The 13,502-nt window shown below is 48.7% G+C and overlaps 1 protein-coding gene across 1 annotated transcript in view; it reads right to left on the bottom strand.

The window, feature by feature from the left end:
• The window catches only part of LOC144785820 (transforming protein RhoA-like), an 84,327-nt gene that overhangs the window by 16,513 nt on the left and 54,312 nt on the right, over positions 1 to 13,502 (bottom strand). The window contains exon 4 of the mRNA XM_078664663.1: positions 11,134 to 11,264. Coding sequence (XP_078520789.1) covers positions 11,134 to 11,264 — 131 coding nt within the window. The remainder of the gene's footprint in view (positions 1 to 11,133; positions 11,265 to 13,502) is intronic.

Below are 13,502 nucleotides of genomic sequence, written 5' to 3'. Positions count from 1 at the left end.
GACGGAACGGCCAAAGAAGCCATCCCTCCGGACTTGACTGTCCAGGCAGTAGTGTCTCGCAAACGTGTGCAGCGATGCCCACGTAGCTGCCTGACAGATGTCTCGTAAGGGCACACCCCTGCCCAGGGCAGTAATAGTCGCCGTCGCTCGGGTAGAATGAGCCCGCAGTCCAACCGGGGGCTCCTTCCTAGCCAGGGAGTAGCATGCCTGGATACACCGGATGATCCACCGGGAGATGGTCCTCTTGTGCACCGCTTTCCCCTTCTTAGCGCCCACGTAACCAACAAAGAGTTGGTCATCCACCCGGAACTGGCGTGTGCTATCCAAGTAGAATGAGAGCGCACGTTTTGGGTCCAGACGGTGGAGCCGCTCTTCCTCTTTAGAGGGATGCGGTGGCGGGAAGAAGGTTGGCAAGGTGATAGACTGCCCGATGTGAAAGGCCGTGACAACCTTGGGCAGGAAAGAAGGTTTGGTACGAAGCACCACTTTGTCCGGATGGACGGAAAGGAAAGGTGGAGTACAAGAAAGAGCCTGGAGCTCACTCACTCTCCTGGCAGAGGTGATGGAAACCAGGAAAGCAGTCTTCAAAGTCAGAAGGCGAAGAGGACAGTTGTGAAGTGGCTCAAAGGGAGCGCACATCAGGAATGTCAAAACCAGGTTCAAGTCCCACTGAGGCATCACAAACGGAACAGGAGGAAACGTGTGAGTGATGCCCTTAAGAAATCTGTTTACAATAGGGGACTTGAACAAAGAAGGCTGATCAGGTAGCCTGAGAAAGGCTGAAAGGGCAGAAAGGTAGCCCTTGATAGTGCCCAGAGCAGAGCCCTGCTGGGCAAGAGAAAGAAGGAAGAGAAGAACCTCAGAAAGAGGGGCAGAAAGAGGATCCACAGCCTTTGCTGTGCACCATGCCACAAATCTGTTCCACCTGCAGGCGTATACCGACTTTGTGGAGGGACGCCTGGCTGCCAGAATGATGTTACAGACTTCAGGAGGCAAGTCAAATGGCCTCAACTGTCGCCGCTCAATCTCCAAGCATGGAGGTGGAGACTGGACAGGTTCGGGTGGAGGACCGTCCCCTGCTGCTGCAACAGAAGGTCCTCCTGAAGAGGCAGACGAACCGGGGGATCGACTGACATACTGAGTAGCTCTGGATACCAGTACCTTCGAGCCCAGTCCGGAGCCACAAGGATGACTTGGGCCCGGTCGCGCTTGATCTTCTTCAGCACTCTGGGCAGAAGTGGTATAGGCGGAAAGGCGTACAACAGACCGCAACTCCACTCGCGACGAAAAGCGTCTCCGAGCGAGTGCCGCCTTGGAAATTCCAACGCGCAGAACTGATGACATTGCGCGTTCTCTTCGGTGGCGAATAGATCTAACCAAGGCTCTCCCCATCGCTGAAAGAGGCCTTGCGCCACGTCCGAGTTCAGACGCCATTCGTGATCCATCATGCACCGACGGCTGAGCTCGTCCGCCCGGGCGTTCAGAGAACCTGCCAGGTGTTGAGCCACCAGGGTCACGCCCTGGCGTTCCAGCCATTGCCAAAGGCGAAGAGCCTCTTGACAAAGGATCCACGACCCCACCCCGCCTTGTTTGTTGCAGTACCACATGGCGGTGGTGTTGTCCGTGAACACCTGCACTACACTCCCCCGGACAGAGGGGAGGAATGCCTTCAGTGCTAGACGAATCGCCCTGAGCTCCAACAGGTTGATGTGGAGCCGGGTCTCCGCCGGAGACCAGAGGCCTCTGATCTCCGCCTCTCCCATGTGGCCTCCCCAGCCCTGGAGGGACGCGTCCGTCACAACTACGTGCTCCGGTTGGGGAAGGGAGAGGGATCTGCCGCTGACCCAATCGCGGTCCGTGAGCCACCACTGCAACTGTCTCGCAGTGCCCTCCGAGATCAGGACATGGTCGGATAGGTTGCCTTGATGCTGGGCCCACTGAAACTTCAGGTCCCACTGCAGAGCCCGCATCCGCCACCTGGCGTGATGCACCAGTAGGATGCAGGAGGCCATCAGCCCCAGAAGCCGCAGCGTCAACCTTACCGAAACCCGGGATAACGGCTGAAAGATGGGAATCAGAGCCTGAATATCCCGGACTCGCTGCTCGGGTGGATAAACCCGAAACTGCGCCGAGTCTAGAACCGCTCCGATGAAGAGGAGCTTCTGAGAGGGGCACAGGTGTGACTTTGGCACATTGATCGAGAACCCCAGCTGATGCAGGAGGTCTGCCGTAGTCTGGAGGTGGCTGACGACTGTCTGGGGCGAGCCCGCCTTCAACAGCCAGTCGTCGAGGTAGGGGAAGACTGAAACCCCCAACCACCGGGAAGAGGGCCCGCCCAACAGCGGTGAGTTTGGATATTTTTATAGTGCAAGTGAGGGGTTGGAAGCTAAAAACAGGGGATCCTGAGCAAACGAAATTTTAAATGAAATACAAAACGAGGTGGTTTAAAAAAGTCCAGATTAGCAGCAGTTCCGCTAAGAAAAGACGCAGCGCGCAGGTAACGCTCTGAGTGAGCTAGCAAGCAAGCAAGGTTGTAAATACCAGACACCCTAGCAGGAGTGTCTAGCCACTTTAATCCACTTTGCTTGTAACATCACCTTACACCAGTACTTCACATTGAACATCAGTCCCTCTAAAAGTAATAACCATTAATAAATGCATTTCAGTGCAATTACGCCATTTCACCTCCAGGGGATGCCCTTCTCGAGACATCTCCAACTCAGCCCTTCAATCTTTGATGCACTTCTCAATGTACCCCCAGCTGTAGAACAAAAGTTCCAGCCTAGGAGGTGATGCAATCTTCGCTGAGAGTTATGGGGTTATTCGTTTTAAATCCTCAAGAAACTTAGGGTGGGACTTCGCTTTGTGCTGGGGGCGAGACTGCCCTGCTCCAGCAGCTCCCCCCAGCACCTTTTTACACTCAAGGGTGACCCCTCTCCTCTGGGGGCCACCAAAACGCCAAAAACAATCCATTCCTCATGCCTTGCAAGGCATCATGGGGCGCTTCAAGCCCCTGCCGCTTTCTGGGGCCTCAGTGGGGGGCCGGTCCCACCTGGACCCCCGGGTAAGGGTATGCGACGCGGGGAGCCCACACCCGGCCGCTCCGCGCTTTGGTCGGGGGCCCGGTGCCACCCGGGCCCCTGGCTCCTCCTTCCTTGGTCGGGGCCCCGGTCCCACCCGGGACCCCCGCAGGCTCTCCATGTTGGAGGGCAGTCCCCGGGACCTGACCCACCCCGGGGGCCTTTCCTGGACCAGCGGCGGAGCCTCACGCGCTTCGCCGTCAGGGGGCCACAGGTCCAAGGTCGCTCATCTTCTGAGGGCCATATCTCAGCCCCTGGAGGTCCGATCTGCCCCATTTTCGCATCTTCTTGCTCCCGGCGGCACCCCCCAGCCACTGGGAGCACTCTCCTTCACTCTCCAGCTCTCCAAGAGGGTGCACTCTGCAGGGAGCAGTCCGCACTGGCTCCCTTTGCCAGCCTTTCGCCTGGCTCTCCTCCTGTGCCTCTCTTCTCCCTGCGCAGAGGCCCCTGCTTCTGCGCACCGGTCCTGGGCGCTTCTTCTGGTGCTGTTAGGGGCATGGGTGGCAGTCAGGGGGTCTCTCCTTCCAACTGCCCATTGCCAGGCTCCAGCACCTTCCACCTCAGCAGACCACACCCCAGAGAGAGCTTCTCTTCCTGTGCAAGTACTTTTTAAGAGTTGAGTAGGGGGCTGGAAGAAAGTCTCTGTGGGTCCTATCAAACAGCGACACATCACTTCCCCGCCCCTGCTCCCTCCTTGTCCAGCCTCTGGGTTTGTTCAAAATGGAGTCATCCAGTGTCTCTGGCCACACGGCCTTTGAAACTCAACTCTTTCCTTCTTGGTGCAGCCTGGTGCCTGGCACCCAGTGACCGCTGCTAATGGATGAGCCTGTAGCCCCACCCACCCATCTTCTTCTTTGTGGAGAGGAGGCCCTAGCTTGTGGAAGAAAGGTTATCAATCCATCCAGCTGAGGTCAGCCCTCAGCCAGGGTCTGGTCATGGCTGGCTCAGAGAAATATGACAGTTCTGTATTACCCAAAAGCAGTACATATGACTTTGGACTCTGCAGAATACTTATTTTCACCTACTCTACAATGGACTTTAGTGCGTGTCTGGAATCTGTAGGCCTTGTGGAAGTCATTTTAGCCATGGGCCCCACATCCCCATAGGGAAATAATGAAGTGAAAACACAGTAAAACACACTGACTTTCCATGGCATGTTCCTTCCCAGGGTATAAAGCCTATTCCATGTCACCACCCAATTCTGCATAAGTCCTGCCACACCATTCACTCTGTAGCTGCTCCTGGACTGCGCATGCTCGGAATCTCCCCTGCGCAGCTCCTACACGTGTGCACACGCATGTACACCCGTGTCTGCATGTAACCAGCACGGTGTCCCATACTCCAGCTGCTGCGCAGCGGCCTAGTCAAGCCAGGCGGACACCAGTAAAATCTCCATGCAGTCTCCTTCATTATGAGTTCATTGTGGCTGAGTCCCAGATTATGAGGCTCCCCCACAGTAAAAGCTCAACAATTAGGTGCTCAAAAAGCGAAAAATCCAGGCGGCCCATAGTGTCAGAACCACCTTCTAACAGTTGACGTGACAGACATTTTATTTGGATATAGCCATTATCTCAGTCGATCCATAACTATGAGGACCATCTTCATTTTGCATTCCATCATTCTGATAAAAGCTTTGAGAAGAATGGGGAAACCAGAGGAAAAATGTAGGCAAATGTCTTTGATCAGTCTATCCAAAGGGATTTGCCGGTGGAATAGGGTTTTGGTAACTTGGATGTGAAAGTATGGCCTTTTGTGTTTTCTACTGCAGAGGCCAAGTCGATTTGCTCAGTGGTGAACTCGTACAAGATATTTTGCAGAAAGTAGTCATCTAGAAGCCATGTTAGTTGTTCTCTATGTCTACTGAGCCAGTCCACTCTCTGTAAGAAACTGGCTCTATACATACTGCACCAAAGTGAGGTACAGGTGTATAGAGCCCAAGGGTCTCAGGTTTGGCAGAGATTAAAGTTAGATAGAATCTTACTCTCCAAAGCGGTAGCATGGTCGAACAGTAAGGCAGTATCAGAGGACAGTGTTAAGTATTTGATGTACACAGTCAGTCAGCAAATGAATTCACACACTCAAGTACTGAACTCCAGGCCAGTTGTTTTTGTATAAAAAAATATAGTTTATTTCTAGAACCAAGCAAGCCTGGCACAGGTAAGCGTAAAAATACTTTGCAGTAGTAAATTACTTGTGCGAACACAGTTCAAAATTGCAGTATAACTTGTACGGATTTGGGTTACAGTTTGAGCAAGCAGTTTGCAACACTTTGCAGGTATAGTACATTTGAATGAATTGGCTTTATAAGTAAAGTGCAATTAATTACTTTTCAGATTACTTTTACTAACACAGTGCTGGATCCTAGATTCAGCACTGGGACATTTCCTGAAAACAGGTGAGTAAATGCGTTTTAGTTAGAGATACGATTTTTAAAGAACATTATTGTATTTCAAAAGTTGACAAACTTTTTCACAATAAATCCCCAATGTTATCCTATGAACTATACTTTTCTTACTCAGTGCTGGATACCTATATTCAGCACTGGGACACCTCCTAAAAACAGTTGAGAAAATGCTTTTTGGTTAATCGGGTGATTTTTAACGAATATTCTCAGTTTTCAAAATTTGACACTTAGAAACTTTTTGGGAGAAAAAGTATCAATGGTATTCCATGAGGTAAAAGAGGTTATCGGTTTCCAGGTAGGTAATCGGACTTTGGAGTTAGGGTCCTGGGGCTAGACCCGGGGGTCTCCCAGGGTCAGTGATGCACTGTTACACCCTCAGCGGCACTCGGGCGGCCGGGTGCAGAGTGTTGAGGCCCAATGTTATCCTATAGAGGATAGGGGGACTACGGTTGGTGGCTGCTGGCAAGCAGGCTTCGGGGTTGTGGGAGCAAAGGTCCTAGGGTTAAGCTCAGGACAAGTTGGGGGACCAAGTTAACATAAAAGGGGCACCCTCAGCGGCACTAGGGCAGCCAGGTGCAGGGTGCTGTTTTGAGGTCGGGTGCCCTGTTGATTTCAATGGAGATTCTCCGGGACAAAGAAACACTGCAGGCTCGGGGACGAGGATCTTCCAGGAGCGACCACCACTTTGAGGGGTAAGTAGGGATGTTGAGGTTTGGTTAGGCACCGCTGGGTTGGGCACACAAGGCAGTGGGGCGTCTGGTGCAGGGGTGCCTTGGACGTCTCATTTTCTTACCCGCTCTGGCTGCGGTAGAGAAGGTCCTCTGGCTTGAGGCTGCAGGCGTCGTCTGGAGGCTTGAGGCAGGTCAGGGGTAGCTGGATCTCGGGTCAGGATCACTAGGGGGACCTTCTCGTGGTGTTGTTCCACTCAAACTCAGGCCGGGCGGGTGCAGAGTAGGTTGAATTCGCGGTTTCAGGCTGGCACCAGATGCTGCAGTTCAAACACATCCGGTATTCACGGGAGAAACAGTCCTTAAAGTGAAGGCAGGCAGGTCCTCCAGGGTTTTTGAGGTTGCTGGCCGCTGGGGTTTTGCAGGAGCAGGTTTGAGGGGGAGCAGGCCTGTTGGGCTGGGGCCAAGTCAGTGACCGTCGTCCTCTTGTTAGCTCTACACGTCTTCTCTTCTTTCTTCTTTTCTTGTGGTTGCTGGATCTCAGGAAGGAAGGTTCAGGGTGTCCCTAAATACTAAATTTAGGGGCATTACAGGTAGGTAAAGGGCAGGGACCAATGGGTCTCTACCCTGTGGTGGGTACACCCCCTATTCTGCCACTCTCCAGTAGGAGGGGGGCAGGAGCCTGTCCCTGGTTGGCTGGCTCCCCCATTCTCAAGATGGCGGGGACTCGAGGTTGTTCTTACCTCACCTCCCCGACCTTAGGGTGGAGTTGGCAGAGGTGGGCACACCTCTCTTCCTCACTTTTTCCCCCCGCCCAAAGTGGGGGGTAGAACCAGTGGGGACCAGTTGCTGAGAGCAGCAAGTGGTCTGGAGAGTCTCACAAAGGAGGTATGCCTTTGCAGCTTCTCCTTCGTGAACCCTGCCCATCCTGGGGGAGGAGGCTTGGCACCTCGTCCCAGGATGTGCATTGTTTCAGCCCCCGAGAGCGGCAAGCTCTCGACCCAGGGGTCCAGAAACATGTCTGGTGGTGGCAGCCACTCAGGTCACTGGAGGTTACTCGAGTTTCAGGGGGCATCTCTAAGATGCCCTCTGTGGTGCATTTTACATTAAACCTCATACTGGCATCTGTGTGGGTTTAATGTGCTGAGAAGTTTGATACCAAACTTCCCAGTCTTCAGTGTAGCCATTATAGTGCTGTGGAGTGTGTGATGACAAACTCCCAGCACCATATACTCTTAATGACAGCACTGCACTTACAGTGCCCAGGAATGGACCTGGGTACTGTAGGGGTACAGGGCTCATGCACCTGTACCCTCACCACTGGCATAGGGCACCCAGCTACAGGGGTGACTGATGTATGCCAGGGCAGTGGTTTGTGGGCATGGCACACAGCGATGTGTGCCATGTCGACTCTTCACTTTGTTCTGCACCAAGACACGCAGACCGCAAAGGCAGTGTGTGAGTGTCAGGGTAAAGGGCCCTTAAGGGTGGTACAATAAGTGCTGCAGCCCTTGGGGCCTTCTCTGGTCACAGTGCCCTGGGTACCTGTGGTACCATTTACCAGGGGCTGACCTGTGGCCAGAGATGCCAATTGGGTTTGGGCTTCAATGCAGTTTTAGGGAAGGAACACAGGCCCTGGGTACTTGATTGGCAGGAGCCCAGGACACACTCAGTCAAAGCACATCAGCAGTTCAGAAAAAAGTGGGGCATACCATGCAAGAAAGAGGGCACTTTCTCACAGAGGCGTTTGGTACTCACAGTACGTTGACCTTGTGGCAAGTCTTCTTCCGACTCAGAGTCCGATTCCGGGATGTAAACAAGTTCCTCTTGTTCTTCCTTTTGTGAGTCGAATTCTTGCTCGGATCATTCGCCGAAGATGGCCGGCGTGTATTCGATGTTTTGACTATGCATCTTGCGAGGTTGAGCCCGACTATCACAGAGCTTTTTCTTCGATCGGATCGATTTGCATGCGTCGTAGTCTTCTTCGTTGTGCTCCGGAGACCAGCACAAGTTGCACACTTTCTGCAGGTCGGTGTGCGTATACTTGGCAAGACACAGAGGGCAGAATTTAAATGGAGTCTGTTCCATCAACTACGAAGTGGACCGACGTAGTTGGGCCTGACGGCCTTTCCAAGAAATCCGACGAAATAGAGGTTTTCCTCGACAGACACGATACGTGGGGAAGTGAGATACGCGTTCAAAACAATACCGACGAGGGCTGAGTGGATTGCTCACCGTGAGGAAGCAATACACGTCCAAACCGATGGCGGAAAAAATCCAACCTAACAATGGAGTTGATGACCATGCGCACTTATCACTGAAAGAAGTGGTCACCTACCTCGTGACTGGAAAGACTTCTTCGAAGAGAAACAACTTGCAAACATCCGGACCCAACACTAGATGGCACGAGTATGCAAGGCATGTGATCTACGCACATGCCTCGAACACTTAGTCATAAATATTTGATGCTGGGATTAGTGCTTGCTAAGCGTCATATTGCCATTAAATGGATAAACACATGCCCACGAAGTCACGGGGAATGGTTGTGGCATATGATGAGGTGGGGGACTGCTTAAAAAGTTAGATTGAAGAAGGTTAGGCGAGATGATAAACTAGAAGATGTTTTGGGAGCTTGGAGGCAGATGCTGTTAGATCTACAACCTGGGGAGAGTACACCAGTTAGGTAGGAAATACCTGAATAGTAAAAACAACGAGATCTGATGTACGCACTGACATGCACAATAACTATGGGGAGACCTGAGAAATATCTGGGGCTTTAAAAATGTTAGCTTACTGCTAATCTGCAGAACATTGGGATATTGCCATGATATGTGTCTGTATATGCCTCAAATTACTGCCAATATGTCTTCATATCTGATTCTCTATCGGGAGGGGGGTGGGGGGGGGAGGCTGTGAATGGGAAAGGTAGCTGTTATAGCTTAACCACACGTATCAGCATATTGACGTAAATTATATGATAAGCCTGACTACTGTCTGTATAGCAGTCCTAATGAATGGTGTTATGGGTATCCCCCTCGTGTAGAGAAATTCTACAGTTCGCAGATTCAGATAGAATGCCTATGACCGAATACAAACTTATACACACAGTATATATAGTATGTGCAAGCATTCGCATTATGTGGCCAAGTCAACTTTTCTCTCTTTCCAATGTTGAATCAATAGGAAGATTCCACAGTAAGTAAGCAGACAGAAGGAAGTTAAAAGGCTGCAATGAGCAGTCTATGAAATAAGCACAACTTTAAAAACCTATTGGTCAAATTCTCATGAGGAATGATCTCTAGCTTAGTGCTTGCAGAATGCAAGAGTGTGTTTGGACAGACGCATGCTGAGAAGTTGCTATTTTCTGTGTGCCCCACCCCCCAAAATAGCCGAGCTAGTCTGTACTATTTTATTTACTTAGGGTATTTATTTTCAGACCTTTTTTCTGTAGTGGATACTGCAAGCATACTGGACAAGACCTTTTTTTAAAAAAAAAAAATAACGACAGTAGTAAAAGCTAACCATGCTAAAAAATAAGTACACCCCAAGTGTAACCACAATGAGCGTGGCTACTCTCCCCTCTCAGCAAAGTACTAGGCGGCTGGAGGTAGTGGCAATGGATTACATTTCAGGGATACACTTATTTTTACCTGCATAATGGGGGGAAAGCGGTCTTCTAGCTCTAACTATAAAGGTCGATCCAGTCCTAAGATTAGTTGTCCATTTAGGACACCACAAGCAGGGCTGTACAATATGGTTGCTTCTCTGCAGGCTGCCCACTGTTGATGTGAAAGCCTCCCTACCACTTTAGTTATGGCTTTTTTCCCCAATACTGGAGTTACATGGTGGTTGGTGGGGGTGGAGGAAGTAACGTAACGTTTCTCCTGAGCTAAGTGAAGCCCTTCTTTTCTTTTGCAGCTAGCTGTTACCTAGTAATTTTAGCGGTTGATTGAGGAGTCTGGCTACAATTACTATGACCTATATCATATACTATGTCCCAACTTTCCCGACCTACCCTTACCAGCCTGGTAAAGGCACTCCAGTGATAGATCAGCTCTGCCAGCCAAGCACCTCATCTTCTGCATTTCACAACTTCTCCCATAGAGCAATCCTCCTTCCCAGAGAGACCTCATCTTGTAAACAGACAAAATTAATGCAGAGGTACTCAATGTCATCAGAACGGTTGGACACTACAGCCTTATTTATTTGAAGCATTTATTGAGCGCGAATGACAAAAATACTTTAAGGAACCAGCACAAGCCAATGCTAGATGAAGTCAGATAGAGATTTGGCAGCCACAGGCTCCAATTTAATTAAACTCTGATAAAACTAAAGTTTGATTGCCAGGGAGAGAGGCCTTGAGCCACCCAGAGTGTTGAAATCCCAGAAGGGGCTTTAAACAAAATTCACATGACAGGTTCTCAATCTAAGAGACCGATTCTCTGGCCTCCCTGTAAAGTATCCACACTTAAGAGAAAAACTGCAAGTGCAAGTCGCACATCCCAGGGTCCTGCCAATGCGTATCATTTAGAAAGTGGCACACGGAGTCCATGTGGCAATATTGAAAAGTGGAAAGTCTCCCTCTGCCTCTTTTACAACAGACTCGTTCTTAATCACGGGGTGCACTGGTTATGTGCCTCAATGACAGTAATCTTTAAGAAAACAGATCAGCTACACAAGTCTGTTCTATATAACCACAAGCTACTTAACTATCTTCCAGTGTTAGGTGTCCTCCATTGGTACGTTTAGAAACAAATACCCTTTTTCAGCACTCTTTAGGGCATGTTCTTACAATAGGACACAGATGAGTTATATTAATGGCTGATATTCCATCACCATGCAAACCGGCCATTAAAATGCTAATCAAAGTGCATTCAAACGGACTACAATGTTGTACTTCTTAGAAGACCAGTAAAGATACACTTTAAATTAAAAGTTGACGCCACATTCAGAGCAAACAGCCACCTATATAATGCCTCACCTGTTTCATTTTTGCCAGCTCCCTACGTGTGTGCTCATCATTCCGCAGGTCCTTCTTGTTTCCCACAAGGATTATAGGCACATTGGGACAAAAGTGCTTTACTTCAGGGGTCCACTTTTCAGGTATGTTTTCTGTAAGAACGCAAAGATGGCATTATTAATCAGACCACCATAGACAGTCCCCACCCTACAAGACAAAAAATCAAATCCCGACAACTCATGGCAGTCTATGATATAGCAGTACTTTGTGTTCCTTCCCATGAGGCACTGCTGGGATTTGGCAACAAGGACATTTAACCTGGAGAACAATGTTGGACACCTGGGTACAACCTCTGTTAGAATGGATTTCTGCAGTTCAGAGAAAAGGAAAGAAACACAAGAAACTATTCTAGAATCAGATATTGTGTATCATCCCATTATTTGTGGTTGGGTTCCAAAACAAATTAGATTTTCATGGCCTACTTCAAAGTAATCAGTAAGCAAAAGATAATTCCGCACAGGATCCACAAACACTTTAAACAAGTATGTGCAAAGCCAATAGGTCTTGCCTATGTGAGTTATTGGATTGGCCAATGTATTTTAGTCAGGTTGTACAGCACCGTGGCTGCTGTAAAGCAGCAGTAGTGTTGCATGGAGTGGAGTACAGTGGAGTGGCATACATGTAGCTTAAGAGTAGATTGGGGTGGGGTACGGTGGAGTAGAGTAGAATGGCGCAGAGTAGTACAGCTGTGGGTGCAAGTAACCAAAGCAGGAATTGAGACTGAAGATAGAATGAAAGACATAACTAAGAAGCTGTATGCTTGTGTTGGAAGTATAAAAGCATATTACTAGTCCAGGAATAATACAGAAACTGAAAAATAGCACGTTGCAAAAAAGATGAAGAAAAACACATTAGTCCATGCTCTAAGGAGGAGATTACAAAAGAAAGGAAGGGAAGCCTATGGGAGCTAAGCAATTGAAAACATGCCATTGAGAGCGACAACAAAAATAACTAATGGTATTCTGTGGGTGGACTGTAAGCCCAACTGACCTATAAACAACAAGTCTTGGAGCACAGCGCATATTCGGTGTAGGCGAGACCTAAAAAGTTCACATTTCATGATTATCCCAACTAATGGATTATCTAAAGATAATTATTGTCAGTTTAACTGAATTAACCCCATTAAAATTCAACAGGCTAAAAACTTTATTAAACCAGCATTCTTATATAATACAAAAAATGCTGCAAGGAACTGGGAAAGACAGGTTTAACCCTTAAAAGGAAATTTAGAGACAGTGAATTTAGGACACCAAAGTGTTCTAGTTTCCCAACATGCGCTGCAGGCTCAGTTAGGACAGTGAATTTGTTGTACTATCACTAACATTCTCTTGGTTTATTGAAGAAAATGAAGGGTTGCTTTTAAATGCTAAATAGATATGACATAGGTAGGGCCAACAAGTACGAATCAGTGGATTCTTCATCATGGGATCTACACTGACATTCAAGAATAGTGAATACAAAGAAAAGGGGGCACACCAACCCATCTCTTCCAGCAGAAAATGCTAAATTTAGAGAGGGATAATGAGGTGGACAGCCAACCAGAAAAATACTAATCAACCAAACCGGTTCCACAGAGAAGATTGGCCCACATCGATGTCTAATCTGGAGTTAGACTACAGACAGCAGTGTCTTTCTGAACTGTGTGACTGACCTTCAGGTTTCTGCTCTGAACCTCCAAGCTGCAGGAATGGGGATGGTTCTATGAAGAGATGTGTGTTATGTCTCACCATAGGAGCATGGTAAGGTGAGTATAAACAAAGCTTATTTAGTAGCTATTGCATGTAGTTATCAGGGATAGGCTGGACAGGTCCAACTTCCTCAGCGCCTCTCCAGGAATGCCACTGCCAACATTCCAACCATAATGACATCAAGGAATGTTGGCAGACACACTTTAAATATACAAGCCATATTATCTCTTAAAAAAAAAAAAATAGAATCCCCTCAAACACATGCATAACCCCAAATACATTGAACCTACTGGTAGAAATTAAAACCAACACAACTACCTACTATAATTCACCCTAACACATAACCCTCCAAACATTACCCTAAAACAACATCTCAAACATAATAGAAGAAACAAAATAGAAAGAAAACGATTATAACATTATACCAACTTCCACAACACAAGATGACTTATGAGGGGTACATTCAGTGAAAGACAACATTCTTTGCCCCAGCGGGGTGTTTGACCATCTCTCCTTAGGGGGCACCTTTTCACCAGATGACCCATCTTGAACAACCTCTGTAACCACCATCACAACTCTTTCCACATTCCAACATTGACCACCCTGTACTTTCACTGCTTTACCATACACTTCCTCCACTCT

The sequence above is a fragment of the Lissotriton helveticus genome, chromosome 10, assembly GCF_964261635.1.
Source record: "Lissotriton helveticus chromosome 10, aLisHel1.1, whole genome shotgun sequence".
Classification (NCBI taxonomy): Eukaryota; Metazoa; Chordata; class Amphibia; order Caudata; family Salamandridae; genus Lissotriton; species Lissotriton helveticus.
The sequence above is the reverse complement of the archived record's forward strand: the minus strand, read 5'-3'. Positions and strand labels throughout refer to the sequence as shown.